Source organism: Marmota marmota, unplaced genomic scaffold (assembly GCF_001458135.2).
Source record: "Marmota marmota marmota unplaced genomic scaffold, marMar, whole genome shotgun sequence".
Classification (NCBI taxonomy): Eukaryota; Metazoa; Chordata; class Mammalia; order Rodentia; family Sciuridae; genus Marmota; species Marmota marmota.
In genome coordinates, this window is record NW_025999872.1 from 441,603 (window position 1) to 468,714 (window position 27,112).

General features: G+C 37.9%; 1 protein-coding gene across 4 annotated transcripts in view; it reads left to right on the plus strand.

The window, feature by feature from the left end:
- Window positions 1-256: 256 nt before the first annotated feature.
- The window catches only part of Med1 (mediator complex subunit 1), a 37,142-nt gene continuing 10,286 nt past the window's right edge, over window positions 257-27,112 (plus strand). For 3 of the 4 annotated variants that reach the window (XM_048785269.1, XM_015506652.2, XM_015506654.2), the window contains exons 1-13: window positions 257-493; window positions 5,433-5,539; window positions 10,498-10,576; window positions 14,148-14,202; window positions 14,307-14,439; window positions 15,093-15,121; window positions 19,703-19,774; window positions 21,039-21,113; window positions 22,197-22,270; window positions 22,935-23,024; window positions 24,380-24,491; window positions 25,267-25,391; window positions 25,914-26,032. In XM_048785269.1, coding sequence (XP_048641226.1) covers window positions 469-493; window positions 5,433-5,539; window positions 10,498-10,576; window positions 14,148-14,202; window positions 14,307-14,439; window positions 15,093-15,121; window positions 19,703-19,774; window positions 21,039-21,113; window positions 22,197-22,270; window positions 22,935-23,024; window positions 24,380-24,491; window positions 25,267-25,391; window positions 25,914-26,032 — 1,095 coding nt within the window. In that variant the 5' untranslated portion in view covers window positions 257-468. Of the gene's footprint in view, window positions 494-5,432; window positions 5,540-10,496; window positions 10,577-14,147; window positions 14,203-14,306; window positions 14,440-15,092; window positions 15,122-19,702; window positions 19,775-21,038; window positions 21,114-22,196; window positions 22,271-22,934; window positions 23,025-24,379; window positions 24,492-25,266; window positions 25,392-25,913; window positions 26,033-27,112 lie in introns of those variants that run through there. The other variant, XM_048785261.1, reaches the window with a different exon arrangement.

The following is a 27,112-nucleotide window of genomic DNA, read 5'->3' on the forward strand; positions in this document are numbered from 1 at the left end:
TTGTGCAACAGAGTCTCGTTAGGTTGCTGTGGGTCAGAGTTAGATATTTTTATTTGTAAAATGAAAATGCCGTTTTTTTGCAAAGAGGCCAAAATCCACCTGCCCACAAGTTCAATACTAAGCAGTGTGAGGATTGAAGCAAATGGCAACTAAGGGAAGGATGGGTTGATGGAAATCTCGCGTGAAGTACACCTTAACTAATTTTCGCGAGATTTTGTATCCTCTTCCTCTGTCTCGTAGGATCCTGGCTAATCTCGCGATCCTTGGGAAGTTCCGTTGGGGAAGATGGCGGCGGCCGCGAGTACCCTTCTCTTCTTGCCGCCGGGGACTTCAGACTGAGCCTTCCCGGGAACAGTGGGGACTATTGGTTCCCTGCATCCCGGGAGCTCCAGTCAGCTTGGTTCCCCTGTTGGTGGTGGGGAAAAGCTTATCTTCTTGTGGCAGATCCAGGCCCTCACCGCCGTCAGGATGAAGGCTCAGGGAGAAACCGAGGGTGAGTGAGAGCAAAAGGAGGGGGCGGACACTACTGGGGGAGCCAATGTGTAAGAAGTGGTAGAGGCCGGTGTCCCATGAGGGCTACTTTCTAGAGGGCATAAAATCCGGGAGGTGGAATGTGCTTTTTAGGTTATGACCATCCTTCCTTAATGATTATAGAGCCCCGACTTGGGGGTAACGAGGACTCCCAACTTTTGTGGAGGTTTTCTGCACAATTAGGGACAGTTTGGCCTGAGAGCATTTTAGCCTAAAGTGGTAGGAGACAGGGCGAGTGAATCTAAAACCTCCTTAAACTTTGTTCAGGGAGAGACGTCTGAATAACATAAGAACAATAATACAAAACGGTGTGTCAGATTACTGGAGGATATTTTGTTTTTGAGTGAAATGGTATTAAAAGCCAGCAGTTCCCTAGAATGTCACAGTGCTCAGATCTTGTGCTTCTGTATATTTTAAAACTGCTCTGGATTTCTTTCTTTCCATCGGAGAAACTCATAACTGCTGAAAAAATAACTTTCTTTTGGAACTTATATTCTCTAAATTTCCACATTCCTGTATAAATGCTTTCTTAGCATTTTGGGCATGCTTATTGCTATAGCCCACTTTCCCCACCTTTAGGAGCAGGCATTGAACCTTGTTTAAAGGGCGCTTAAACACTGGGCCACACCCCCAACCGTTTTTTTTTTTTTTGTGTGTGTGTGTGTTTGGTACTAGGAATTGAACCCTGGGGCGCTTAACCACTGAGCCGCATCCCCCCCACACCCCCAACCCTTTTTTATTTTGAGACAGGGTCTTACTAAGTTGCTTAGGTCCTCAGCCCCCAGTCCCTGGGATTACAGACCTGCATCCGCTACAGCTCACTTTATTGTTACTGTTTACTTGTCTTTCATAGTTTGTTTTGCGCTTCTTATACCAGGGACCCTGCCTTACTCAAGTATGTGTACTCTGTAGTGTATAATAGTTGCTCAAAAAGTGTTTGATTTGAGCATCAGCAGGCATCTCAAGAAAAAGAAGATGGGGGCTGGGGCTCAGGGAAGCCACTTGCCAGGAATGTGTGAGGCACTGGGTTGTATTCTCAGCACCACATAAAAATAAATAAACTAAAGATCTGTCAACAACTAAAAAAAATTTAAAAAAGAAAAAAGAAAAAGAAGATGTATGTTTTGAAAGGGAAGAAGAAAAATACACTTCTTGGGTGCAAGGGGATAACAAGTGGAAATGGAAACCTCAGGAGACAGGAGTTTTGTCTAGTTTTCTTACTGTTGTATCCCCAGCATTTGTAATTGTGCCTGGATGAATGACTTTAAAGTGAGAATTGGTAGAAATGTGTTCAAAACTATAAACTGGCTCACATAGTCAAAATCAGTTTTCCAGAAAATGAAAGCATAAAAGGAAAGTTTATTACCTTAATTCTAATTAATCTGTTCATCTTTCGGTACCAACATTAGTTGTCTGTTTTTCTATGTTCTTCCCACCATTGATTATGAACTTTTTCTCCTTTTGATATTGAGTAGTAATGCCTTTTTAAATTCTTTCTTTTGGCAGTACTGGTGAAAGAACCTAGGGGTGTGCTACCACTGAATGATAATAGTGATGGAAGCATCCCTGTGTTCAATCCCCAGTACTGCCAGATTTTATTTTATTTATTTTTTTGGTACCAGGGATTGAACTCAGGGGCACTTGACCACTGAGCCCCATCCCCAGAACCTTTTTATACTTTATTTAAAGACAGGGTTTCACTTAGTTGCTTAGCACTTTGCTTTTGCTGAGGCTAGCTTTGAATTCACAGTCCTCCTGTCTCAGCCTCCTGAAACGCTGGGATTACATGCTTGTGCCACCACATCCAGTAGATTTTATTTTTATTTATTTATTTTGGTACTGGGTGTTGAACCCACTGGTGCTTTACTACTGAGCTACATATCCAGACCTTTTCTTTTTATTTTGGTACCAGGGATTGAACTCAGAGGCACTCAACCACTGAGTCACATCCCCGCCCTATTTTGTATTTTATTTAGAGACAGGGTTTCACAGAGTTGCTTAGCACCTTGCCATTGCTAAGGCTGGCTATGATCCTCACATCTCAGCCTCCTGAGCCGCCAGGATTGCAGGCGTGCGCCACCCAGTTAAATTTTTTTTGTTGTTGTTTTTAGTTGTTGATGGAACTTTATTTTATTTATTTGCATGTGGTGCTGAGAATTCAACCTAGTCCCTCATACATGCTATGCAAGTACTCCACCACTGAGCTACAATCCCAGCCCAATCCCTAGACCTTTTTATTTTTTAATTCTAGACATAGTCTTGCTAAATTGCTTAGGAACTCTGTAAATTGCTGAGACTGGACTGGAACTTGCTAGCCTCCCTCCCTAGCCTCTGGAATTGCTTACAGTCATGTACCACTACACCTGGCTTATTTATTTATTTATTTTTTATTTTTGGTACTGGGTATCGAACCCAGAGGTGCCTAAACCACTGAGCAATATCCCCAACCATATTTATTTTTTATTTTGAGACAGGGTCTCACTAAATTGCTTAGGTTTTCACTAAGTTGCTTAGGAACTTGCTGAGGCTGGCCTCCAACTTGCAATCCTCTTAGCTAACCCTCCTGAATCATTGGAATTACAGGTATGCATTATTGTGCCTGGCTTAATGTCTCTCCTTTTAAGAGCATTTCTTATTTTGCATTTCACTGGTCATTTCCACATTTACTTGTCCACACCATATCCTCACAGAACATCTTAGGCATATTATGTTTATTCATGTGGTAAAGTGTCCCTGGGTTCAATTCCCCAGTACCAAAAAAAATAAAGAAAAAGAATTGGGGTTGGAGGGCTTTGGAGGTTTGTTTACATGCTTAGTCCAGACTGGGAAGCCAGTGTTTTCTACCTTTCTCTTGTTTGCTGATAACCCATCTATCTCTTCCCCATTCACATACTTTTACATGGCCTTACCCCCCCCACTACTGGGTGTCCTATTACACCCCCCAGAGGTGTCCTATTACTGAACTATACCCCCAGCCATTTTTTCTTAATCTTTTACAAGATTTTACTGTTTCTCAGACTTGCTTCAAACTTGCAATCCTCCTGCCTCAGCCCTCATGAACCATGCACCACCGTGTCCTCCTTTGTCCATATAATTTTAATTACAGTTGAAATTGGCAAATAGAGCCTGTTTTTTTTTTTTTTTTAATCATACTTATAAATAGCTCTCTTAAGATTATCACAAAAAAAAATTAAGGAAGTTGCTGGGTGCAGTGGTGCACTTCTATAATCCCAGCAGCATGGGAGGCTGAGAAAAGAGGATTGCAAGTTCAAAGTCAATCTCTGCAATTTAGTAAGGCCCTAAGCAACTTGGTGAGACCCTGTCTCAAAAAATAAAAGGGTTGGGGATGTGGCTCAATGGTTAATCACCCCTGGGTTCAATCCCTGGTACCCTCCACTAAAAAATAAAAATAAGGAAGGCAGTATTTTCACACTGAAAAGTAATCAACCAGGGGCTGGGGATGTGGCTCAAGCCGTAGCGCGCTTGCCTGGCATGCATGCGGCCCGGGTTCGATCCTCAGCACCACATACAAAGATGTTCTGCCCGCTGAAAATTAAAAAATAAATATTAAAAAATTCTCTCTCTCTCACTCTCACTCTCTCTTTAAAAAAAAGAAAAGTAACCAACCAGGCTGGGGTTGTGGCTCAGTGGCAGAGTGCTTGCATGTGTGAGGCACTAGGTTCGAACCTCAGCACCACATAAAAATAAGTAAAATAAAGGCATGCTGTCCATTTACAACTACCAAAAAATAAATAAATAAATAAATAAAAGAAAGAGAAAAAGAAAATAGTAACCAATAATAACCATAGAAAGGGTAAATTCAAATGTATGCTCAAAATATATTATGCAAGGGATTTCATGTATATTAACATGGTTAGGGATGGGCCAGGGATAGCCTATTTCTGGGCTACAGCCCTTTCATTTTTTACTTTGAGATGAAGTCTCTTTGAGTTGCCAGTGCTGACTTTGAAGCTGTGATTCTCCTGCCTCTCAAGTGGCTGGGATTACAGGTGTGCACCAGTGTGCCCAGTGAAATGGTTGTTTTTTGGTTCTCATGGATGTGTGTTCTCTGATTTTCATTTTGTAAGACCTGTAATGTATGTGTATTCTTGCCATTGAAGGATTCTTTTAATCTGGGTACACTTGTAATCCCAACTACTCAGGAGGTTGAGGCAGAAGGATTTGCTTGGAACTGATAAGTTGAAGCTTAGCCCAGTGAATATGAGACCCTGTGTCTGTCTGTATTGTCTGTTTTTCTCTGTTTTTTTTGCGGGGGGTACTGGGGATAAACNTAACTGGGGTCACATGGGGCTGGAGCCTTTTAAAAAAATTTTTTTTTAGTTGTAGATGGACACAAATCTTTATTTTTTATTTATTTGTTTTTATATGGTGCTGAGGATTGAACCCAGGGGTGCCTGGCTTAAATGTTGTTTTCTTTTTTTTAATATATATTTTTTTAGTTGTCAGTGGATCTTTATTTTTATTTATTTATTTTGTGGTGCTGAGAATCCAACCCAGCGCCTCACACATGCTGGGCAAGCGGTCCACCACTGAGCTCCAGCCCCAGTCCATGTTGTTTTCTTTTAAGAGACAGGGTCTTGCAGGTTGCGGTGGTGCATGCCTGAAGTCCTAGCTACCCAGAAGGCTGAGGCAGGAGGTTCGCAAGTTTGAGGCTAGAATTGACTCTGTCTAAAAAAGGGCTGGGAGGTGTGGCCCAGTAGTAGAGTACTCCTGGTTTCAGTCCCCAATACCACAAAACAAACAACTTTATGTGCTTTGAAGTAAATGATAAACTATTTTAACCGAATTCTTAGATAAAATATGGGGGTTGCGTTTGTAAGAAAAATCGTGGAAGGGCTTGATAAAGTGTTTCTAATAGTGTTTTCTGATTTATATTGCAGAATCTGAAAAGCTGAGTAAAATGAGTTCTCTCTTGGAACGGCTCCATGCAAAATTTAACCAAAATAGACCTTGGAGTGAGACCATTAAGCTTGTGCGTCAAGTCATGGTGAGGATTGTGTTGAAATGGGTGAAGTTGTGCTTAGATAATTACTTAAGAAGTTCAGTTTGGAACATGAATTTGTTCAAACTACCTATAGTAGTGTGTCTTAAGTTTTACTTATCATAAAATACTTGAATACATGGTGATTATCAATTTCAGGGATCTTCTGAGGAAGAATGTATACATTTATTCCTTAGTATCTGGGGGGGATTGTTTTTAGAACTCCCCATGGATACCAAAATCTATGGATGCTTAGTCCGTATTATAAAATAGCAAAGTATTTGTATATGAGCCATGAACTTCTTCCTGGATACTTTAAATGATCTCTCCATTACTTATAATACTTAACACAATGTAAATGCTGCTATATAAATGTTATACTATATAAATTGTGTTTTGTTTTGTACTAGGACTCAAACCCAAGATTGCTTTACCACTGAGCTATATCCCTGGTCCTTTTTATTTCATATTTTGAGATAGGGATTATTAAATCGCTTAACATCTTGCCTCAAACCTGGGATCCTCCTGCCTCAGCCTCCAGAGTCGCTTGAATTACAGGTGTGCACCACTGCACTAGGGTTTTCTCATCTATAATTGGTAAATGCAAGGATGTGGAATTTGAGGATACAGAGTGCTGACTATATTTGTAAAATTGTGTTAGAATACATTGGGCTATTTCATGCAAAGGTGCTAAGAAATACACCTGTGAGGGACATATTTGATATACTGGTATCGAAACACTCTCTCTCTCTCTCTCTCTCTTTTTTTTTTTTTTTTTTTGGTGTGGTCCTGGGGATTGAACCCAGGGCACTCTATCATTGAGCTACATCCTCAATCCTTTTCATTTTATTTTGAGACAGTCTCATGAAGTTGCTTAGTATGGCTTAGAATTTGTGATCTTCATGCCTCAGCATTCTGAGACCCTGGGATTACAGGCATGCGCCAACGTGTCTGGTTAAGAGACATTCTTTTTTTTTTTTTTTTTTGTACTGAAGATTGAATCCTGGGCATTTCACTGAGTTACATTCCCAACCAAGCCCTTTTTATTTTTCATTTTGAGACAGGGTCTTGCTAAATTGCTGAGGGCCTCACTAAGTTGCTGAGGCGGCTTGGCACTTCTGATCCTCCTGTTTTACGCTCCTAAATCACTGGGATTATAGGCACATGCCACTGCATCTGGCCTAAGAGACATTGTGTCAATCGCCTTCATTATGGTTTGATATTACCTTTACTGTGTATAGTATCAAGAATTTTTGATTCATTCTTCTTTTTAAATACCTTTATTTGACTTATTTTTATGTGGTGCTGAGGATCAAATCAGGTGCCTCATATGTGCTAGGCAAGTGCGCTCCCATTGAACTATAGCCATAGCCCTTGCTTCATTCTTTTTTTCTTTTGTTTTTGTTTTATATATTTTTTTTTTGTATCCGGGATTGAACTCGGGCACTCAACCACTGAGCCACATCCCAACCCTATTTTCTATTTTATTTAGATACGGTCTCACTGAATTGCTTAGCACCTTGCTTTTGCTGAGGCTGCCTTTGAACTCATGATCCTCCTGCCTCAGCCTCCCCAGCTGCTGGGATTACAGGCATGCACCACCGCGCCTGGCCCTTGCTTCATTCTTAATGCAGGTGAACTCTAGATTTTCACCTATTCACTGTTAACCTCTTTACAGTGCTGTTTCCTCCTTAATCATTCACCAATATGGGGATCCTTTAGCCAGTTAAGTGGAAGATGGGGGTAGGGGTAAGTGATGATCTGTTTAAAGGTTCTGTGTGGTGGTGTTTTTTTTTTTTTTTAAATATTTTTAGTTATAGATGAACATAATAATTTTTATTTTGTTTAGTTTTTTTTGCGGGGGGTACTGGGGATAAACTCGGGCACTCAACCACTGAGCCACATCCCCAGTCCTATTTTGTATTTTAGAGACAGGGTCTCACTGAGTTGTTTTATAGTGCCTCGTGGTTGCTGAGGCTGGCTTAGAACTCACCATCCTTCTGTCTCAGCCTCATGAGCCACTGGGATCATAGGCATGTGCCACTGTACCTGGCTTGTTTAGGTTTTTCTAATGTGGTTCTGGGCATCAAACCCAGTGCCTCATACATCCTAGGCAAGCACTCTACTCCAGCAAGCACTCTACTCCAGGCAAGCACTCTACTCCAGCTCCTAAAAGCTCAATGTTAGAAGTTCATTCATTTGCTGGGCACAGTGGTGCATACCTGTAATCTCAGTGACTTGGGAGGCAGAGGCAGAGGCAGGAGGATTGCAAGTTTGAGGCAAACCTCAGCAGCTTTAGCAAGCCTAAGAAACTTAACAAGATGCGTTTCAAAATAAAAAATTAAAAGGGCTGGTAATGTGGATCAGTGGTTAAGTGCCCTTGGGTTAAATTCCCTGTTACCAAAAAGAGTTCATTCATATGATTCCTGTGATAGTCACATGACATAGGAAACCTTATTCCCATTTTTTTGATCTTGGTTTAAATGCTCTATCACTTTGTGATTGCTTCACTTGTGATTTATTAACTTTTCTGTATTCTAGTTGGGCCTGGAGGTATGTACCTGTAATTCCAGCAAGTCAGGAGGCTGAGGCAGGCAAGACCAGTCTCAGTAACTATTTCAAAATAAAAAATAAAAAGGGCTGAGACTTAAGCTTAGTGGTGAAGCACCCCTGGGTTCAATCCCCAGTACCAAAAGAGAAACAAAAACAAAAAACAAAACTTTTCTGTATTCTGTATGTTGTACTTAATGTTTTTTTATTTTTTTTAAAAAGAGAGAGAGAGAGAGAGAATTTTTTAATATTTATTTTTTAGTTTTTCGACACAACATCTTTGTTTGTATGTGGTGCTGAGGATCGAACCCGGGCCGCACACATGCCAGGCGAACGTGCTACCGCTTGAGCCACATCCCCAGCCCCTTAATGTTGTTACTCTCTTCTCCCTACCAAATTTTACTTTGGTTTCAGAATAAGTCCAGTTTAGTAGATTAGTGTTTAAAATGATCTTATCAGCACTAGCAGAAGAATTAAATTTGTTGTAAAAAGACTTGAACTTGAGGCATTGGGGATGTGCCTCAGTACTGGAGCACTTGCCTAATAGCATCTTCTAGACCCCAGGTTTAGTCTGCAGTACTGCCGAAAACAAAAAACAAAACAAAAAACTCCCTTGACTCCAATATTTACTAGTTGACATTCAACAAATTAATATAACCTCTTTGAATTTCAGTTTTCTTATCAGGAAAATGGAAGCATTATGACAATTTGCTCTTCCATATTTTTAAATTTTTTTTTTTAAACTTATTTTTTAGTTGTATTTGGACACAATACCTTTATTTCATTTGTTTATTTTTATGTGGTGCTGGGGATCTAACCCAGGGCCTTGCATATGCTAGGCAAGTGCTCTGCTGCTGAGCCACAGCCCAGCCCCTTTCATAAGTTTTGTTGTAAGGATCACATGAGATAGTGGATATCAAAATATCAGAAATGGGGCCTGGGGTTGTGGCTCAGTGGTAGAGTGCTTGCCAAGTATGTGTGAGGCACTGGGTTCAATCCTCAGCACCACATAAAAATAAATGAAAAAAATAAAGGTCTGTCAACATCTAAAAAAAATTAAAAAAAAAAAGTGAATTGCAGTTTTTCACTCTGGAAATTAAGAGGTCTTATTTAAAGCCCCAAGGCTATCACATTCTTGTTTGAAATATATTCTTTTAAGTCATATTGTCATTAAAGACATGAACGTGAGATAGAGAGATTCCAGGTGGCTCTTAAGGGCCTCTCTTTACCTGGGCTACTACTAGTGTTTTGTTTTCATAACCATGGCTTCCCTTTGAACTTATCTCAGTTGTACAGGTTCAAAAATTTGGGGCCAGGAAATGTGGCTTATTAGTAGAGTGCTTTCCTAGTGCATGTTTGAGGCCCTGAGTTTGATACCCAACAATACATACACAGAAAAGGAAAAGAAAGAAAGAAAAAACAAATGCAAGTAAGGCTTTTAAGAATTTTCATCAGCTGGCATACTAACCAAATCTCGGTAAATTAGCATGGAAATCAGATGCTTATTTATTAACTTATGACAGGGTTTATTTTTCTATTTTCCAAAATACTGATATTCACTGCTCAGAATACCCCCTTCTCTATTCAGGATACAAAGGAAGCCAGATTATTAATAAATCAAGTGTGTTTTATGAGGATGAGCATGGAATTAAAGAAGAGAGAGACTTATTAGGGCATGAAAAAAAATCTGAAAAACACCCTTTGTACTGTAAAATTTCACGTTTTGGGGATCTGGAATTTTTTTTTTTTTTTTTTTTTAAATACCAGGGATTAAACCCAAGGGTGCTTAACCACTGACCCATATCCCCGGCCCTTTTTATTTTGAGACAGAGTCTCACTAAATTGCTGAGGGTCTCACTAAATTGCTGAGGCTGGCCTCAAACTTGCAATCCTTTTTCTGGTCTTAGCCTCCTGAGTGTGCCACCCTGGCCGGCAGGGGACTGGAATGTTTTGCATAAAGAAACTTTTTCTCTAGTTAAAGTTAGAAACACTGTGCTGAATTTTTGTTCATTGGAAGTTTATCTTGTGAACTATACATTCTGTTTCCTAGAGTCTAGTCTGACTAAGGTTTGGTTGTGTTTCTCAGGCCGCATACACCTTGGTATATTTGGGAATTCCCAATTCTCATGAGCCACCTCATTTATCTGTCTAATCTTAGGTGGTAATCATTCCTTTGGATTTTTCTTTAAAGCTTTATCTTACTTTAGATATAGGAATACAATATTCTGCTATATATGGATATTGCTATACTTTCTTCCTTTGGATGGATAGACAGAGTAATAGTGAAGAGGCTATAGATTGTATAGATGATATGAACTATCCTAAAATATTACTTTCAGGATAATATGTATGTTAACCTTAAACATGGTTGACTTCATTGATCTTTACATCAATTGTTTTCCCACTTGATATAGGAGAAGAGGGTTGTGATGAGTTCTGGAGGGCATCAACATTTGGTCAGCTGTTTGGAGACTCTACAGAAGGCTCTCAAAGGTTTGTAAATATCTTTGAAATATACTGATTTTATAAAAATCTCCATTTAAGAAAGTCTGTTTTATATTAGAAATACAAATTGAAGTAGGTCAACTTTCTCTGCTATGTGTTGCTCTTACTTTCATTTATGGATTTGAAATCAGCTCTTTCCTGAACTTTTTTTTGGGGGTGGGGTAGTGGTGCCAGGAATTGAACCCAGGAGCACTTAACCATCACGCCACATCGTGGGTCCCTTTTTATATTTCATGAGAGACAGGGTCTTGCTGAGTTGCTTAGGGCCTCACTAAGGTGCTCAGGCTGGCTTTGAACTTGCAATCATCATACTTCAGCGTCCTGAGCCACTGGGATTACAGGTGGTGTGTTACCGCGTCTGGCTCTTTCCTGAAAAAAAAAATATTTTATTAGTTGTTGGTGAACCTTTATTTATTTTTATGTTGTCGTGAGACTCCAACCCAGTGCCTCACACATGCTAGGCAAGCATTCTACCACTGAGCCATGACCCTAACTCCTGATTCCTGAACTTTAAAACATTTGAATGTGATCTTACTTTGGAGGCTGATAGAGACTTAAAAGATAATTAATGAAGATATAAGATAGCAGAAAAAAAAGAGAGATTTTCTTCTGTACATATTCTTTTCTAATTAATTCTCGATAACACTTAAAAAATTTTTGTTTTTTAGTTGCTGATGGACCTTTATTTTATTCATTTATTTATATGTGGTGCTGGGAATGGAACCCAGTGCCTCACACATGCTAGGTAAGCACTCTTAGCATTCAACCACAACCCCAGCCCAGACGGTGGAATTTTTTAAAATTATTTTTTAGTTGTAGATGGACACAATACTTTTATTTATTTTTTTATGTGGTCCTGAGGATCAAACCCAGTGCCTTACACATGCCAGGCAAGCACTCTACCACTGAGCCAGCCCCACAAGATTGAATTAAATTTTTTTTTTTTTTTTTTTTTAGTGTTGATGGACACAGTACCTTTATCTTATTTATTTATTTTTATGTGGTGCTGAAGATCAAACCCAGTGCCTCATCCATGCTAGGGAAGCGTTCTACCATTGAACTACATCTGCAGCCCAGAAGATGGACATTTTAGCTATCTAGAATGTTTTCAAGAAAGCAAACATAAAATTTAAATCATGAGCTTGATTATTCATACTTATAATGACTAATTCTGTTTTTGGGGAGACAGGAAAGTAAAAACAGATTTTAATGAGCTGTGAATGCAGCCCAGTGGTACAGTGTATGCTTAGTATACACAGAGCCCTGGGTTTAGTCCCAAGCACCACAGAAGTAGATAGACACACAAATTTTGCTGTGATCCACCACAAGTGAATGTGATTCACTTGAGTAATTTTTTCTTTTGTATTTGTAGTAAAATACATATAACCTAAAATTTATCATTTTAACTATTTTTATTTTTTATCTTAATTATATAGTTCTTTTGTTTTTTTTCCCCTACTGGAATTGAACCCACAGGCACTTTACCATTGAGATATATTCCCAGTCCTATTTATTTATTCATTCATTCATTCGTTTATATGTGTGTGTGTGTGTGTGTGTGTGTATGTGTATATATATTTTTTGTTGTTGTTGTTGATGGACTTTTAAAATTTATTTATATGTGGTGCCTCACACATGCTAGGCAAGCGCTCTACCACTGAGCTACAACGGCAGCCCTCCTTTTAATTTTTTTTATGTGTAACAGGGTCTTCCTAAGTTGTCCAGGCTGGCCTCAAATTTGGGATTTTCTTGCTTCAGCCTCCCAAGCAGCTGAGATTAAAATGTGCAGCACTTGCTCCAGGCAGTTGCTTGTGTTTTATGACTGTTGTAAATCAATGCTGTGAATATTGAGGTATTGTACTAGTGAGCAACATACCCAGCTCCCCTCTTTTTTTCTTTTTTTTTAGTTGTAGTTGGACACAATACCTTTATTTTACTTACGTATTTTTATATGGTACTAGAGCATAGAACCCAGGGTCTTGCAAGTGCAAGGCGAGCGCTCAACCGCTGAGGCACAACCCTAGCCCCTCCTCCTTTTTTTTCTTGAGCTTGGTATTGAACCCAGGGTCTATTTCATGCCTGGAAAATCTGCTTTACTTACCCCAGGGTGTTTGTTTAAATGCATACATATACAACATGAATACACAGACATACATGTGTATATATGCATATATATACCTATATGTGTGCAGACACACTTAAATGTTTGTACATGTATGTATGCATATACATATACATGCATATATATCCCACAGACATCTAGTATGTACACACATATACAATTCTTTTTTTATGTACATTTATTTATTTATATGGTGCTGAGGATCGAACCCTGTGCCTCACACATGCTAGGCGAGCGCTCTACCACTGAGCCACAACCTCAGTCTTCTTTGTTTTTTTTTTTTTTTTTTAGTATTCATTTTTTAGTTGTAGTTGGACATAATACCTTTATTTATTTATTTTTATGTGGTGCTGAGGATCGAACCCAGGGCCTCACACGTGTAGGTGAGCGCTCTACTGCTCAGCCCCAGCCCCAGCGCCCCCACACAATTCTTTTTGTGTATTTTTTTTTTGGTACCAGGGATTGATTTCAACCAGGGAGCTTAACCACTGAGCTGCATCTTTTTTTTTTTTTTTTTAATATTTTTTGTTGTCAGTGATCTTTATTTATTTATATGTGGTGCTGAGAACCCTTTGAGTCTCACAAACCAGGCAAGTGTTCCACTACAGAGCCACGACCCCAGTCCTTGAGCTGCATCTTTTATTTCAAGACAGGGTCTTGCTAAGTTGCTTCGGCCTTGCTAAGTTGCTGAGGCTGGCTTTGAAATTGGATTCTCTTGCCTTAGTCTCCTGAGTTGCTGGGATTGCAGGTGTGCACTACTGAGCCCATTTGTTTGTTTGTTTGTTTAATTGGTTACACATAACAGTACAATGATCTTGACATCATACATTTCCCGATGGATTTTTGTTTTTTGGTTTTTTTTGGTTTTGAGGATTGAACCCAGGATTCATACATGTTAAGTACACACGTACACACTTTACCACTTAAGCTGTACCTTTATATTGACTTTGGTGTTCATCTTCCTTATTCTAGCATTAGCAGGTAGGAATAGGTAAGAAGAAGGCTATTTTTTTTGTTGTTTTAATAAAGAAATGGAATGTTACTGTATTACCCAGACTAGCCCAAATTCTTAGGTTCAAGCAATTCTGTCTCAGCCTTTCAAGCAACTTGGACTATAGGCATGCCACTGTGCCTGACTTTGCATTAACAGATAATATGTTTTCTTTCAGTTAAAGACAACTTGTCCAAAATAAGGAGTGATGAAAAAGGAAAAGAGGAAGGTTAATAGTATTCATGTAGGTCTTATCTTAACCTTATTGCTACCTTAGCCTCACAGTGAAACTGTACCAATGAACTTTGTGTAAATTATTGGTATTTGAACTACTGAATATATTTATGGCTTTGGAATGATGGATATACATACTCCTTAGTATGTTTCTGTCTTTGAAGAATAAACCATTTATTTGGAACATTCTTTGTGATTTTCTTTTTTCATAGTAACATCTTTACCAGCAATGACTGACCGTTTGGAATCAATAGCGAGACAGAATGGGTATGTAGCCTTATCTGTAGGCAGAATGTTTAACTTAGTGTTAACTTTGGGTGGCTTTATTTCTGTGTCTTCTATTAATTTTTGTTTTGATTTGTTCCTGCTAGACTGGGCTCTCATCTCAGTGCCAGTGGCACTGAATGTTACATCACGTCAGATATGTTCTATGTGGAAGTGCAGTTAGATCCTGCAGGACAGCTTTGTGATGTAAAAGTGGCTCACCATGGGGAGAATCCTGTGGTATGTGTTGTTGATATTTCACTGGAATCTATGGGGTTTACATAGGAACATTGATTTAAAAATGAATTGTTGGGGTTTAGTTTGGGTTTAGGTTTTTTTCTTGAGCCACTGTAGAGATGATGTGATGGGCTACATCAGTAGCTTTAGAATGAAATTTAGAGTAATGTGCGTCCATCTCTGACATCATCCAAGGGCTTTGATAACTGGAAACACGAGAGGAACTTTTTAAATTTTATATCAACAAACATGAGCCGCAGTTGAACAATAAATAAATCATACAGTTCCCATCCTTTCAGAGATTAAAATCAAGGACAGAAATCTGAAAAATCATTTCATAGAAATGAATGTAAAAATGTGTATAACCAGTCAGTTTGGTATAATTCCAGGGATGGCATTAAAGAGAGTTCCTAATATTTTAAGCAAGCTACTGAAAGTTGATTCCTTTATAAACTATTTCATGTATTTTTATTTTTAATTTCCCACCCCAAACCCATTATTCACCTAGTAGGAAGAATATGCTTTTTGATATCTTAATAAAGGGCCTTCTGTAGTTATAATATTTGTTATAAAGCATGTGCATTAATTAAAAAAAATTGATGTTTTCAAAGTTGTTAATATAGTTTAATGTTTTAATGTACTTTCTTTAATTTTAGAGCTGCCCAGAGCTTGTACAACAGTTAAGGTGAGCAAATAACATTCATATTCCTTGATACTGACAGTTCTGTACTTTTTTTTAAGATAGAGTTTTACTATAATGCCTGCACTGCTGTGGAACTGGGCTCAAGCTTTCCTCCTGCCTTAAGCCTTCCAGGTAGCTAGGACTATAGGCATTGCCACTACTCTAGTTTTTTGTTTTTTTTTGTTTTATTTGGTACCAGGGACTGAGCTCAGGGGCACTCAACCACTGAGCCTTATTTTGTATTTTATTTAAAGACAGGGTCTCACTGAGTTACTTAGCACCTCACCATTGCTGAAGCTGGCTTTGAATTTGTGATCCTCCTGTCTCACTGAGATTATAGACATGTATCACCACAGCTAGCTCTGCTCTTGTTTATAGTTGGTTTTGAGAATGATCAGCATTTAGTTTCTTGTTATAGAAATTTATTTTCTTGGCCAAGATTTTTCAATCTGTACATGTTGACATTCAAAATTAAGTTAGAAAGACTTTTAAGCCTACTCAGTCTGTCCAAGGATTTTAACCTCAATATTATTGACAATTTGGATTGGAAAATTATTTTCTCTGGGGGCTATCTGGTGCATGGTAGGATATATAACAGCATCCATGGCCTTTTCTATGTCTGCCAGTAGTATCCCCTCATTTTTGACACAATGAAAAATATCTCCAGGGACTGGGGAATGGAGCATTGTGGTAGAGCATTTGCCTAGCATGTGTCAGACCCAGGATTTAATCTTCAGCACTGCCAGAAACAAAACAAATATTTGTTTGTTTGTTTATTATTTATTTGGTACTGGAGATTGAATCCAGAGGTGCTTAATCACTGAATCACATTCCCAGTTCTTTTTATTTTTTATTTATTTTAAAATTTTTTTTAGAGAGAGAGAATTTTTTAATATTTATTTTTTAGTTTTCGGTGGACACAACATCTTTATTTTTTTATTTAGATGTGGTGCTGAGGATCAAACCTAGCGACCTGTGCATGCCAGGCGAGTGCGCTACTGCTTGAGCCACATCCCCAGCCCTATTTTTACTTTTTAACATAGGGTCTCTCTGTGTTACTTATGGCCTTGCTAAGTTGCTGAGGCTGGCTTTGAACCTTCAGTCTTCCTGCCTTAGCTTCCCCAGTCGCTAGTATTACAGATATGCGCTATTGTGCCTGGCTAAACAAACATTCTCAGACATTGTCACATGTTGTGATGGATAACAAAAATCACACTGATGGAGAGCTACTGATGTAGCGTTAGGAATTTTATGTGGAACCAAAATAAATGGAGCCTAATCATTGAGTCAGAAGAGTCCTGAGAAAATTTGAGTCTTTATCTTAAAAAAAAAAAAAAAAAAAAAAACTTATTTTTTAGTTGTAATTAGACACAATTCCTTTATTTTATTTATTTTTATGTGGTGCTGAGGATCAAACCCAATGCCTTGCACGTGCTAGGAGAGCGCGGTACTGCTGAGCCACAACTCCAGCCTCTAAATATATATATATGTATATATGTGTGTGTGTGTGTGTGTGTGTATATATATATATATATATATATATATTTAGTTGTAGATGAACCTTTATTTATTTTTATATTGTGTTGAGAATTGAAACCAGTGCCCAGTGCTAGGCAAGCGCTCTATAACTAAGCTACAAACCCAACCCCCAGTCTTTTTATTTTTTGGTGCTGGGTGTTGAACCCATGGCTTTGTGCATGCAAGGCAAGCACTTAACAACTGAGCTGTATCTCCAGCCCCACAGTCTGTATCTTGAAAACAACTTTTCACATTGATCTTCAGAAAAATTATATTACATTTAAGGTATATATATAATAATCTGTCAAGATAAAAAATAGTAGGTTTGAAGATAGTCTTTTATCGGTTTGTGTTTGTTTCTGCTGACTTGTTTTCCCTTTTGAATTAAGAAGAAATTTCCATACATAAATTTCAATCCATGGTCTCGGGATGTGGCTCAAGTGGTAACACGCTCTCCTGGCATGCGTGAGGCCCTGGGTTTGATTCTCAGCACCACATAAAAATAAAATATTGTGTCCACCTAAAACTAAAAAAAAATATTTTTTTAAAAATCCAGATTAAAATTTTCTGGTAATTTAATTTTTTTTTTGGGGGGGGTGTACCAGGGATCGAACTCTGGGGCACTCCTTCACTGAGCCATATCCCCAGCCCTATTTTGAATTTTATTTAGAGACACGGTCTCACTGAGTTCCTTAGTACCTTGCTTTTGCTGAGGCTGGCTTTGAACAATATCCTCCTGTCTCAGCCTCTCCAACTTCTGGGATTATGTGCGTGTGTCATACTGCTCGGCCTTTTCTGAAAATTTTAAAAAACTATTATATCAGTTTTGTTTTAAACTTGGAAGTTCTCAAGTACCACATGGGCAATGTCTTAAAGTGTAAGATCGAGGAAAGAAATTTTGCTTAAGTCTTCTCAGTTGTAAGATTAATGTGCTTATAGCCAATTTTGAACAAGTTCTTAAAAATTGTAATGCAATATAAAAAAATAACCTTTTAATAATTTCAGTGAATCAGTAATTGTGCCAAGGTGTAATACCATCATACTCTAGAAAAAGCCAATATCTCTGGCTCTCACCTGGAGTAGTAGGAGATTGTACTAACTTAGGAACTGGTTGTATTCTTAAGTTATTTTATAAGCCTGTTCAGAATTGGGAACCTCAGAAATGAATCTTTCTTTTTTTTCGATAATGGGGATTGAACCCAGGCACTCAACTACTGAGCCACATTCCCTGCCCTATTTTGTATTTCATTAGAGATAGGGTCTCACTGAATTGTTAAGTGCCTCAACATTGCTGAGGCTGGCTTTGAATTCGTGATCCTCCTGTCTCAGCCTCCCGAGCCTCTGGGATTAAAGGCATGCGCCACCGTCCCGGCCTCAGAATGAATCTTAACCTTTTATTATGTTTCCATTCACTTAGTATAAATGGTAATATTAAGGTAGGGAATACATTTTGTTGCTGCTTGTCTTTTTTTTTTTTCCTCCAATCTTCATAATACTATGGGTTATAAATGCTCAGAGCATGACTGATAACATGCTTGGGATTATCATGGCTATTTAGCTTTCTAGAGCTTTTGTTTTCCTTTACGTTTGTAAAGAGATGAATTATTGAAATGTGTTGGATCCTTAAACCTACTCACAAGACCTCATTTGGCTAAGATTCCAAGCCTGACTATTTAGTCCTAGAATGCCAAACTTCATGGTGGTAGTTTCTTTTTCCAAGGGCAGATCTGGTCATGCGGTTTGTTTTCAGAGTCCTCGCTGCCTTTCCTGTTTTTTTTAGGTTGTTATAGGCCTACAAATGTTCTATATTCCTAGTTTATGTGCTTCTCATTTTTACCTCTATAATCAAAAACTTTTAAAAAATTTATTATTATTATTATTTTTGTGGTACTGGGGATTGAATCCAGAGATGCTTTACCACTGAGTTTCATCCCCAGGCTACCCTTTTTTTCTTTTTAAATTTTGAGACAGGGTCTGGCTAAATTGCTGAGGCTGGCCTTTAACTTGTGATCCTCTTGCCTCAGCCTCCTGAGTACTTGGGATTATAGGTGTGTACTACTACTATTTTTTTTTCTCTTGGCATTCAGTGGCAGTTAAATATTAAAAGGAAAGGAGCTGGGTGTGGTGGCGCATGCATGTAATCCTAGTGGCTCAGAAGGCTGAGGCAGGAGGATTTCGAGTTCAAAGCCAGCCTCAGCAAAAGCAAGGCTCTAAGCAACTCAGTGAGACCCTGTCTCTAAATAAAATACAAAATAGTGCTGGTGATTTGGCTCATTGGTAGATAGCCCCTGAGTTCAATCCCTCCTGATACCACTGCTGCCAAAACAAACAAACAAACAAAAAAAAACCACCAAAAAACATGATCCACTTAAACTAGGTTTCATTATTTTGTAACTAATTGGTATGTGAATTAATCAGGTCTTTTGATTTTTATATTGCTTACTTTTTGGTACCGGGGATTAAACCCAGGGGTGCTCAATCACTCAGCCACATCCCTGTCCTTTTTTAGATTTTATTTAGAGACAAGGTCTCACTGAGTTGCTTAGGGCCTGGCTAATTTGCTGAGACTGGCTTTGAAGTCTGGATCCTCCTGCCTCAGGTTCCTAAGCTTCTAGGATTATAGATGTGTGCCACTATGCCTAGCTGATTGACTTTCATATTGCTTATTAGCAGTTTCTCCAGAAAAATGGGGCAGAAAGAGAAAGGAAAGTATTTCTTCTTCTTTTACTGTTTTTTAAAAATACTTATTTTTTAGTTATGGGTGGACACAATATATTTTTTTTTAAAGAGAGAAGAGAGAGAATTTTTTAATATTTATTTTTCAATTTTCGGAGGACACAACATCTTTATTTTATTTTTATGTGGTGCTGAGGATCGAACCCAGGGCCTCACACATGCTAGGCGAGCACTATATCTCTGAGCCACAACCCCAGCCATTCTTTTACTATTATTGATTTAACTTCAAGAAACTTAAAGCCGATTACAAAAGCCAATTTTGGCACTTTATTGTAAAATTGAGTAGTAATTGTATTTTGTATTCTCTTTCTCTTCCCTGAATTCTTGTAGGGAAAAAAATTTTGATGAATTTTCTAAGCATCTTAAGGGCCTTGTTAATCTGTATAACCTTCCAGGAGACAAGTAAGTATTTTTATTTATTTATTTCCTTTTTATGTTTTAGAAGAACCAGTATAAGTCTACAAGTCATGTATGCTTAGAAATTTGCTAACTCTCTTGTCATAACGTCATTACTGATTTCTACTCAGTGCAACTCAGTTTTTGACTTTTATGTCTTTTAAAAATCTTTTAATATCTGCATTAGTAGGTTATAAAGCCAGAATACAGAACATTCTTTTCTTTTCTTTTTTTTTTTTTTTTTTTTTTGTGGTGCTGGGGATTAGAACCCAAGGGCCTTGTGCATAAGAGGCAAGCACTCCACCAACTGAGCTATATCTCTATCTCCCAGAGTATTCTTAACATGCATTTAACATTGATTTCTAGGATGAAAGGAATTATTGTGGAACCAATAACTTGTTATTTTTAATTTTTTTACTCTTATTTTTACTTTTTTGGTACTAAGGTTTGAACCCAGGGGTATTAACCACTGAGCGTAAATCCTCAGCCCTATGTATTTATTTATTTCAAGCCAGGGTTTTGCTAGGTTGCTTAAGGCCTAACTAAATTTCTGAGGTTGGCTTTCAATTTATGATCCTCCTGCCTCGACTTCCTGAGTTGGTGGGATTACAGAAGTGTGCCACCTCACCCTGTGTGCCCAGCCCCTTTTATTTATTTATTTTTAAATTTTGAAATAGGGTCTTGCCAAGTTATTGAGGCTTGCTTCAAACTTGGGATTCTTCTGCCTCAGCCTCCCAGGTATCTGGGATTACAGGTGTATACCACCAATTCATACTTAGGTCTTTTTTTAAATAAATATTTTAGAGCTGGGAATGTGACTCAGTGGTAGTGTGTTTGCCTAACATGCAGAAGACCCTGGATTTAGTCTCCAGCCCCACAGAAATAAAAAACAAAATATTTTAGTTGTTTCTAATGTGCTCTTACCCTTAGGCCTCTTTCCTTTTCTTCTTTAGTTGTTTCTAATATGCTCTTACCCTTAGGCCTTCTTTCTTTTCTTTTGGTACTGGGATTGAACCCAGAAGCACTTACTACTGTCCAGCCCTTTTTATTTTTTTATTGTTAGACAGGGTTTTGCTAAGTTGCTAAAGGTGTTCTAGAATTTGGGATCCTCCTTCCTCAGCCTCCTGAGTTGTTTGGATTATAGCCATGTGCTATCATGCAGGGCTGTGCTTTCTGTATCAGTATGTGTTTGTGTCTGTGTATACCCACACATATACTTACATGTACATTCAATGACTTAACTCATATTTTATCCTCATCCGCTCTACAGCAAACTGAAGACTAAAATGTACTTGGCTCTCCAATCCTTAGAACAAGATCTATCTAAAATGGCAATTATGTACTGGTAAGACTGACTAAAGAATCAATTCTATGTGACTCTTGGTTTTTCAACCACGGTATTATCCTATTATTTATACATCTCTATTGTGGATATGTATTATTACACTACACGTCTATATTATACATAACAAAATACTGTTCATCTTGATTATCTCTTTTCCCTTTCCAAATAATATTTATGTTCCATTTATGAGATTCAGTATCACTAAGTTGTTTGGTATTTCATACATTTTATCTGATAATTCATCAAACTTGGACTCCAATCTGATAAATAGTAGTGAAGTTGTAATTTATGTTTACCGTATTATATAATGATGTGTCCTTAGAAATAATCCATTTATTTTGAAGGGGAAGTATATTTGTTATATCCCCCAATTACAGAACAGAGTTGTTATGGTATTATTATAAGACTTATTTTTATTTCTTTTTGTGGTGCTGGGGATCAAACCCAGTGCATCTTTCATTATAAGGCCTTTTTTTTTTTTTTTTTGGATAGTACTGTGGATTGAACCCAGAGACTCTACCTCTGAGCTATATTATAGCCCTTTTCATTTCATTTTGAGAAATGGTCTTGCTGCATTGCCCAGGGTGACCTTGAATTTCAGATTCTCCTGATTTAGCTTCTGAATTGGGATTATAGGCATGTACCACTGTGCCTACTTATATTTTAAGACTTTTTTTGACTGTGCCTAGTTATATTGACTACTTCTGGGGGGCAGGGGTACCAGGGATCAAACTCGGGGCCTAAGCCATATCTCTAGCTCTTTTTTTGTACTTTATAGAGACAGAGTCTCACTGTGGCTTAGCACCTCGCTGTTGCGAGGCTGGCTTTAAACTTGCCATCCTCTTGCCTCAGCCTCCCACTCTCCCCAGCCACTGGAATTACAGAGGTGTCCACCAGAGCTGGCACATTGGAAGACTTTTTAAAAATATATCTTTATTTTTATGTGGTGCTGAGAATTGAACCAGTGCCTCACACATGCGAGGCAAGTACTCTACCACTGAGCTACAACCCCAGACCACATTGTAAGACTTTTTTAAGGGCTGCTAAGACCTTCTGTGTCTAAATAGATAATTTGTTTTGCAGGAAAGCAACTAATGCTGGTCCCTTGGATAAGATTCTTCATGGAAGTGTTGGCTATCTCACTCCCAGGAGTGGGGGTAGGTTATTTTAATTATTTAGAAAAATGTCTAATTTTAGTTTCAGAGTCATTACTTTTATTTATTTTATATTTTTAAAAATATTTATTATATTTTTAGGTGTAGATGGACACAACACAATGCCTTTATTTTTATGTGGTGCTGAGGATCGAACCCAGGTCCTGTCTATGCTAGGCGAGCGCTCTACCGCTGAGCCACAGTCCCTGCCCAGAGTCATTACTTTTAATTTCACCTTGAGCTCATAAAGACATAAGCAGAGGGAGAAAAGTATTAGTTGTTTCTATATTTTATAAGGAGTTCTAAGGTGTCAATACCTGCACTACCCTCCCCTCTTTGTTTTCCAATTGTGTGAAGTAAATTATTACTTTCAGAATGAATACTTTTTAAAAAATATTTTCATTTTTAGTTGTAGTTGGGTGTAATACCTTTATTTTATTTTTATGTGGTGATGAGGATTGAACCCAGCTAGGCGAGTGCTCTACCACTAAGCCACAACCCCAGCCCCAGTACTTAACCTGTTGTCATGTTTTGCCAACTGCTTTAGAGCATGGCTTCTCATAACTATGAAACTATTTTCTTGTATATAGGTTTATAGAAGTGTGAAATCTGTTCTTTATTTGTAATATACTAATAAAGATGCAGTAATAAGTTTTATTTTTCATAGGTCATTTAATGAACATGAAGTATTATGCCTCTCCCTCTGACCTGTTGGATGATAAGACTGCATCTCCTATCATTTTGCATGAAAATAATGGTAAGTCTTTATCTGTAAAACAACTGAAGATTTTGTCCAATGTTTTTAAAATATTTGTAAACTTTGATTGCCCAGCCTGCCTCTAATTTTGGTTTGATATTTAATTTGTTTTCTGTACTTACCACATGTACCTGATACAAAACGCACAATCTCTATACATGTGCATATGTAAATATGTACACACACACACACACATATTTTTTCACACATATAGAAAGAGCTTTATTTATTCTTTGTGCTGGGGATTGAACTCAGGGGTATATTAACATTGAGTTATATCTCCAGTCCTTTTAATTTTTATTTATTTATTTAAAATACACAATTTATTTATTTTTTTCATTTATTTTTTATTGTTTTTTTTTGGTGGTGCTGGGGATTGAACCCAGGGTCTTGTGCATGTGAGGCAAGCACTCTACCAACTGAGCTATATCTCCAGCCGTTAATTTTTATTTTTGAGACAGGGTCTTACTAAGTTGCTAATGGTCTAAGTTATTGAGGCTGGCTTCACTTTTAGAATCCTCCTGTCTTAGTCTTCCAGGTTGCTGGAATTACAGGTGTGTGGTACTTCTCCTAGCCTTTTCTCATTTCTTTATAGGGGAACAGGATAGTCAACTTAACTAAAGGAACTACAGCAATGGATGTTATTTTCTACTTGAACTTTATAACCAAAGATAGTGGGAAATGGCCTAATAAGTCATTTGGTCCTCTCATAACTTCAATCCTTGGCTCTATTGCATAATTATAATCATTTAAAAATGTATTTTGAAGTTGGATAAAATACGTGTCGTTAATGAGCCCTTTTAAAAAATTTCTTTCTGAAGCCAGGCTTGGTGGTACACTGTTGTAATTCCAGTAAGTCAGAATTATTGTTGCTGGGATTATAGGTGTTTGCTGCTATGCCTGGCTCAAATTTTTTTTCTTGGAATCTGTTGCTTCTTGTATTTTATTTACTGGCAGAAACAAGTAGTGGTTGGCTAAAAAGATAACTTCTATCCCATGAAATTATATAGGAATTAAGTATCTGATATGTTATGGCTGATATATAATGAGGTTGTTGTTTTTTAATGTGATCCACTTAATTTTTTTTTTGGTACCGGGAATTGAACTCAAGGGCACTCAACCATTGACCCACATCTCCTGCCCTATTTTGTATTTTATTTAGAGACAGGGTCTCACTGAGTTGCTTAGCACCTCATCATTGCTGAGGCTGGCTTTGAACTCAGGATCCTCTTGTCTCAGCCTCCCCAGCTGCTGGGATTATAGGTGTGTGCCACTGTGCCATTAATTATGGGGTCACATCCAGTTGGCTAATTTGTGTTATTTTGAAGAATATCTTTTTTCTTTCCTATTCCTAGTTCCTCGATCTTTGGGCATGAATGCATCAGTGACAATTGAAGGAACATCTACTATGTATAAACTCCCAATTGCACCACTAATTATGGGGTCACATCCAGTTGACAACAAATGGTAAGTTAAACATAATTTTAGAGAAGCAAAGTCCATGTTTTTAACTTAAATACCAATGTGAAATAATATTTCATTTGGCTCTTACCACTTGAATTTTTAGAGCTTGACTACTTTTTTTTTTTTTTCCATTAATTTCCCTTATGTACAGTATTTATTTGAATGTTTTTCTTCTAAGGTCTGCTCATAGCAAACATTCTCTGCCTTGAATAAATGTGTTGTTTTAGGTATGAGTTTTGATGTTGTGTGTTGAACTCAGCTCCTTGCCTGTGTTGAATACATGCTGTATCATTAAGTCTAGTCCCGGATAAATGTTTGAAAGCATTAACAGATTATGTTTAGGAACTGTTAGAAGGAAATTCAAAGAATGACCTTTGACAGACCCTGTAAATACTTGTCTGTGATACATGTCTAACAATAGATGTTGGAGTTTTCATTTTCATACCAAATCAAAATCCAACTCTTCGGGACTGGGGATGTGGCTCAAGCGGTAGCGCGCTTGCCTGGCATGCATGCGGCCTGGGTTCGATCCTCAGCACCACATACAAATAAAGATGTTGTGTCTGCTGAAAACTAAAAAAAAATGAATATTAAAAAATTCTCTCTCTCACTCTCTCTCTCTTAAAAAAAAAATAAATCAAAATAAAAAAAGACTGGAAATATAGCTCAATGGTTAAGTGCCCCTGGATTCAATCTTCAGCACCAAAAATAAATAAGTAATTAATTAGAATTTAAGAAAAAAAAAATCCAACTCTTCCTCCTACCCTTTTTTTTGAAGGACCCCTTCCTTCTCCTCCATCACCAGTGCCAACAGTGTTGATCTTCCTGCTTGTTTCTTCTTGAAATTTCCCCAACCAATCCCAGTATCTAGAACATTTGTTCAGAAACTGCAAAACTGCACAGGTGAGTTTTTTGGTTTTTTTCTTTATTTAAAGTCTTTACCAAACTGCTGGTATATTTTGAGCAACAGGAGGTAATACTTGGTATAGATGTGAGCAAGAAAATTCAAATTCAGATTACCCTGGATTGCTTATAGTCTTGTAGACCTGAAAGAAGTAACCAGGGGTATATATATTAATGGTGTTTTATAAATGCTTAGTAAGTATTTTTTAAATAAAGGGGTGAATGTAAAAATCATGAAGGGAGCTGGGTGCGGTGGTACATGCCTGTAATCCCAGTGGCTCTGGAGGCTGAGGCAGGATTATTGAGAGTTCAAAAGTATCGTTGGCAAAAGTGAGTTGTTAAGCAACTTAGTGAGACCCTGTCTCTAAATAAAATACAAAATAATGCTGGGGATGTGGCTTAGTGATCAAGTTCCCCTGAGTTCAATCCCTGGGACCAAAAAAAAAAAAATCATGAAGTGAAAATTGAGCTCTGAACATTTTGATCTTAATGTGATCATTATATTAATCTTTTTTCCCCTAGGAATTCCATTATTTGAGACTCAGCCAACTTACGTACCCCTATATGAACTGATCACTCAATTTGAGCTGTCAAAGGATCCTGACCCCATTCCTTTAAATCACAACATGCGATTTTATGCTGTAAGTAAGGCCCTGTGGAGCTCGAATGTTGTAACTTATGTTTAGACCCAAGATCAGAATCTTCTTTATAGCATTGTGGGGTCTGACACCTTCATTTAGATGGCTTGGTCATGACCTGTTTCCTCACTCAGACAAGAAATTACAAAAATCTCTGATACATACTAAAGAAAAAGGCCATGAGCCTCCAAGTTGGGAAACAGCAGTGAATATTTCTTTGTTGACATTCTTCAAAGAGATGAAAATCTTTTAATGGTATCCTGCCTTTTACAAGTTTACAGCTAGATGTTAAAAATTCTTATTGTTTCATGCACCATAAGTTTATAATTGGAAAAGTCCTTTAAGTACATTAAAGAACAAAGTATTGGGATGAATCAATTATGAAATGTTGCAAAACCTCATCTGGGCTTAAATTTTTTTGAATGTTTGATGACAGTCTAGACTATCAGTAGTTCACAAATTCTGGGTGCATTGTAATTATAAAGAATGTTTTATTAAAAATACAGATTTTGAGCTGGGTACAGTGGTGCACTCCTGTAATTCAACTACTTGGGAGGCTGATACAGGAGGATCACAAATTTGAGGCTAGCTTGGGCAATTTAGGAGCACTGTCTCAAAATGAAATTTTTGGGAAAAGGCCTGGGGATATGTCTGAGTGGTAGAGTACTTGCCCAGCAGGCACTAGGCCCTGTGTTCAATCCCACCACCCCTAACCAAAGGAAAAAAACAGAAAAGAAAGAAAAAGCCACAAGAGATATTGCACTTATGGTTTAGAAACCTCTTTAGTACAGGGCTGGGGATGTGGCTCAAGAGATAGTGCGCTTGCCTGGCATGCGTGCGGCCCGGTTCGATCCTCAGCACCACATACAAAGATGTTGTGTCCACTGATAACTAAAAATAAAATATTATAAAATTCTCTCTCTCTCAAAAAAAAAAAAAAAAAGAAACCTCTTTAGTACAAATTTCTGAGGAATTTTTATGTTAGCTAAGTTAGGATTGCACCAGCACAGAGTTTTCCTAAGAAGGAATCCTTAATCTTTCAGCCAGATGAGCAACTGATTAACATTTATCATATCTGCTAGT